This window comes from Genypterus blacodes, unplaced genomic scaffold, assembly GCF_046128005.1.
Source record: "Genypterus blacodes isolate CSIRO-AG114 ecotype Tasmania unplaced genomic scaffold, CSIRO-AGI_Gbla_v1 ptg000022l_1, whole genome shotgun sequence".
Taxonomy (NCBI): Eukaryota; Metazoa; Chordata; class Actinopteri; order Ophidiiformes; family Ophidiidae; genus Genypterus; species Genypterus blacodes.
In genome coordinates this window covers 3,205,001-3,208,760 of record NW_027466835.1, presented here as the reverse complement: position 1 = coordinate 3,208,760, position 3,760 = coordinate 3,205,001, and the positions used below count along the sequence as shown (strand labels likewise).

Here is a 3,760-nt window from a genome sequence, read left to right as displayed (position 1 = left end):
TAAAAACCTGGGATTCTTCTGTGTATGGCTACGTCCGCCTCAATTACAATGTCACATGCACGCAAAATGCATACTGAGGCCTTGACACACACACACATACACACAGATACACTCACGAGCACCCTGGTTGAAATGCATCCCATCTCGGGAATCAACAAATCATAAATCAGCAGATTTCCATCCAGTGTGGACGTCACAGATCAGGTTTAACATTCCTCCCCTGCAGCTGGGAGCGAGACTGCACCGAGAGAGAAAGAGTAACAGGGAGCGGGAAAGAAATGACAAGAAAGGATAGGAAGAATTTACTTCTGACTTTGCTTCTCTACTCTTTGTGGCACAGTGTGTATGTGAGTGTGTGTGTGTGTATTTATGTGCCAGTTGCTTGTGGTTATTGGCATGGCTGTGTGTGTGTGTGTTTCTGAGCACATTCTAATAATACACACAGTGTTATTTTTAAAATAATAGCGCTGTTGTTAATGTGCTGTGACATCTAGGCTCAGTCATTTTACAGTTGTTTTGATTCATGACCTTGTCTTATAATAATACGCCTTCGAACAATGAACTCTATGATATCATGTGATGAAGGCTTTCACTACAGAGGACTGCTTCATTAACAGGCGAGTGAACTTACAGGCCTGAAAAAAATTATACAAAGTAGATGTGGATTATTGGAGCTTTGGTCATTGTGTATTTGGCCTGGTTATTAATTACTTTCATTACTTTGAGCTAAACACCATTGTGGACCAATTTGATCAAACCTCACATGTCCAGAGAGGATGTGATTGGTCAGATATTGGTTCGTCTGCTTTGTTCAATGTTTCATTATCTGCTGTGTTTTTTTTGGTTTATGGTCACCGACTCCAAATTTCTTACCCCAATCAAAGGTGAGTCAACAGGTGTGAGTGATGAGACACAGAGGTGGCGGCTGCGGGGAGTCATTATTTATCTCTTTTTAAAAAATGATTTAACAAAAACAAATTTTCCCTTTGCTGTGATTAGTGCAATGAACGATGTCTGCAGTAGGTGGCGCTCTGAGCTCACCCCCCAACATCTCCAGCGAGCTGGGACCAGACTGAGGGAGCGAGCGAGAGGGAGAGAGAGGCAGAGAGAGGGAGAGAGAGTTACCCCCGCCCATCCCTTCATCATTAGAAACCTCAGAGCATGAATTACCTCTCCAAAGTCATCGGCGAGAATTTACGACTGGTCAACAAAAGCACGTGACCGCCTCCCCCCCTTCGCTCTGTGTCTCTCACTCCTCCCTCACCTCACCCCTCCTTCCCCATCACACACGCCACACACACACACACACACCTTCACCCAACACACACGCTCAAACACCACCCCACCCCCATATTTGGACGGCGCATACATAGCTAAAAACGAAGTACAGTGCAACGCCATAATTCACTAATACATCATAAATCGTTGAAAGTACCCGCGTTATAACGACCAAGAGAAATCTAACAAATCAAGCGCCCCTTAGTACTCAACTGTAAGCCTGCTACTCTCTAAAACAACCTAAATGAGCTCTTACTTTGTAAACTCTTTCTCGGGGCGCTACCCAAATGGCCCTGACTATCAACTGCTAAATTATGGAGCCAGCAGCGGCGCAATGAACGGCGGGACGTACAGGGACTCTTCATCCGCCAACATGCACCATGCGACGGGCTCTTACGGCTACAGCTACAATGGCATGGACCTGACCGTCCCTAACCGAGGAGGGGGCAGCACCGACGCCGGCAACCCCGGAGGACACTTCGGAGGCGGTTCGGTAGTTGGGGACTCCCGGGGATTCAGCTCACCGATCCCGGAGAGGAGCTTCAGACAGCCGTCAAGCTGCTCCCTCGCCTCCGCGGCGGAATCCCTCCTGTCACCCGGCGGTGGGGATTCTAAACTGGGCGCCCAGAGCTCGTCTCCCTGCTCGGAGCAACATGGAAGCGGTAACCTCAGCTCCCCGAGCCTGTCCTCGTCCTCGTCCTCCTCTGGCGGAGGTGGCGGCGGCGGAACGCAGCGCTTCACGGAGCTGGATGAAGCCGCGTCGCCGGAAACAGAGGAGCTACAACACAACCGGGCCGCCGGACACGGCAGCAACCCGGTGACCAGAGCGATGCACCCGCAGCCCGGGCAGAAGCAGGAGGGCGGCCCGCCGGGATCAACGCCCTGCAACACGACGATCAGCGAGGCTCAGGCACCACAGATCTTCCCCTGGATGAGGAAGCTGCACATAAGCCATGGTACTGGCTCCTCTGGGCTTTACACTCTATTGCCTCTACGAAACAGTATGAATGTCCGGTCAGTATAGGTTACAGGCTGTGCGGGCACTGGGGCACCTTTGGGTGGGAGACGCGGTGGTTGAGTCACGGTTCTTTATGTCTTTTTCCAGACACACAATTAGACATTCATTACATCTATTTGTGTTGGGATTCGACAGTAAAGCTTCTGATTGAAAACGACAGAAAGTCACACAATTATCAACAATTCTGCGTCGTTTTTCTCTGCTGTCTAAAAACTCTTTCCCACTGCTTGAATTTAATATTTTAATTAGCGCATTAAAAAACACCAGCTATGTGTTTTCCTGCAAGACACAAACGCTCTGTTGAATCAAGCAGCGTTTTTGTTTACGACAGACAGCAGAATTATGTGGATGAATGTCTTTGAACACATTTGGAACTCAGAAATTAACAAAACAAGGCAGCTGGTCAGGCTTTGGTTAACTCTAGTCGCCGTGTGTGTGTGTGTGTGTGTGTGTGTGTGTGTGTGTGTGTGTGTGTGTGTGTGTGTGTATCAGTATTTTTCTCAGCGCATCAGTTATTCGTTTTACATAATCCTCCTTCCCAAGCCGGGGACGCAGAATGGTTGCCCCCTTCTGCCTTTTCTCTCCTTTTTTTTTTATTTCAGCAAATTCCACAAAAGCGTCATAAATCTGTCAAGGGAGAGCCAGGTCGAGCTGCAAAAGCCTACAGGCTGAGAGGAGCGCAGACATAGCCGGGTGGGAAAGAAAAAAGAGGGAGAGAGCAGGGGGGTGAGGGGGAGAGAGGGAGAGAAGAGAGGACAGGAAGGCTGTGGAAGCTGTTGCTCCTTTGAAAAGTGAAGTTTTATTACGTGTGGGAACTTTATTAGTGAGGTGATGCAGAGGACGTGACAATAAAACCCTGAAGTGAGCGAGAGGGATTGAAAGGAGGAAGAAAGTGGGTGATGGTGAGGGGGGATGGGGGGTCTTTAGAAAAGAAAACAGTAACGTGAGGAATAAAGGCACTTTTTTTAACAGAATCCGTGGCGTGAAAACGTCTGAAAACGGCTCCCTGAAGAAATACAGGCGCTTGTTGCGTCTTTACGCACGCTGGCAAGGAAGTTTGATTTAAAGCACGATTGAAACAGTTGGTTTGCGTGGTGCGGCACAGGGACAAGGCACCAAAACCAACACCTGTAGCTACTAAACAACACATAACGCCGGTAATACACTGAGGTAAATCATACGGTTGTAAAGCGACGGAGCGCTGTTGTTTCATATGTTTTTGTGAATTTTAAGGCCAATAGTGTATTGTTAAGGTGCCATTAAAAGGGTATTATGATGCGTCCCCAACATCTTCTACACACACGCCTTAAGAGAGAGAGTGTGTGTGTGTGTGTGTGTGTGTGTGTGTGTTTGTGCGCTCCTAAAGATACCACACGTTAAGTCCTATGTTGATGCTTCCAAACACCGTCCCTTATAACACACGTCCACTGTCTGTCCGCTCCAAACCCTCAGATATGACGGGAC

General features: G+C 48.4%; 1 protein-coding gene across 2 annotated transcripts in view; it reads left to right on the top strand.

Moving 5' to 3' along the window:
- The first annotated feature begins 1,331 nt into the window (after positions 1–1,331).
- The window catches only part of hoxb5a (homeobox B5a), a 3,807-nt gene continuing 1,378 nt past the window's right edge, over positions 1,332–3,760 (top strand). The window contains exons 1-2 of one of the 2 annotated variants that reach the window (XM_076142684.1): positions 1,332–2,234; positions 3,749–3,760. The exon at positions 3,749–3,760 is cut by the window's right edge and continues 1,378 nt beyond it. In XM_076142684.1, coding sequence (XP_075998799.1) covers positions 1,523–2,234; positions 3,749–3,760 — 724 coding nt within the window. In that variant the 5' untranslated portion in view covers positions 1,332–1,522. Of the gene's footprint in view, positions 2,293–3,748 lie in introns of both variants that reach the window. The other variant, XM_076142685.1, reaches the window with a different exon arrangement.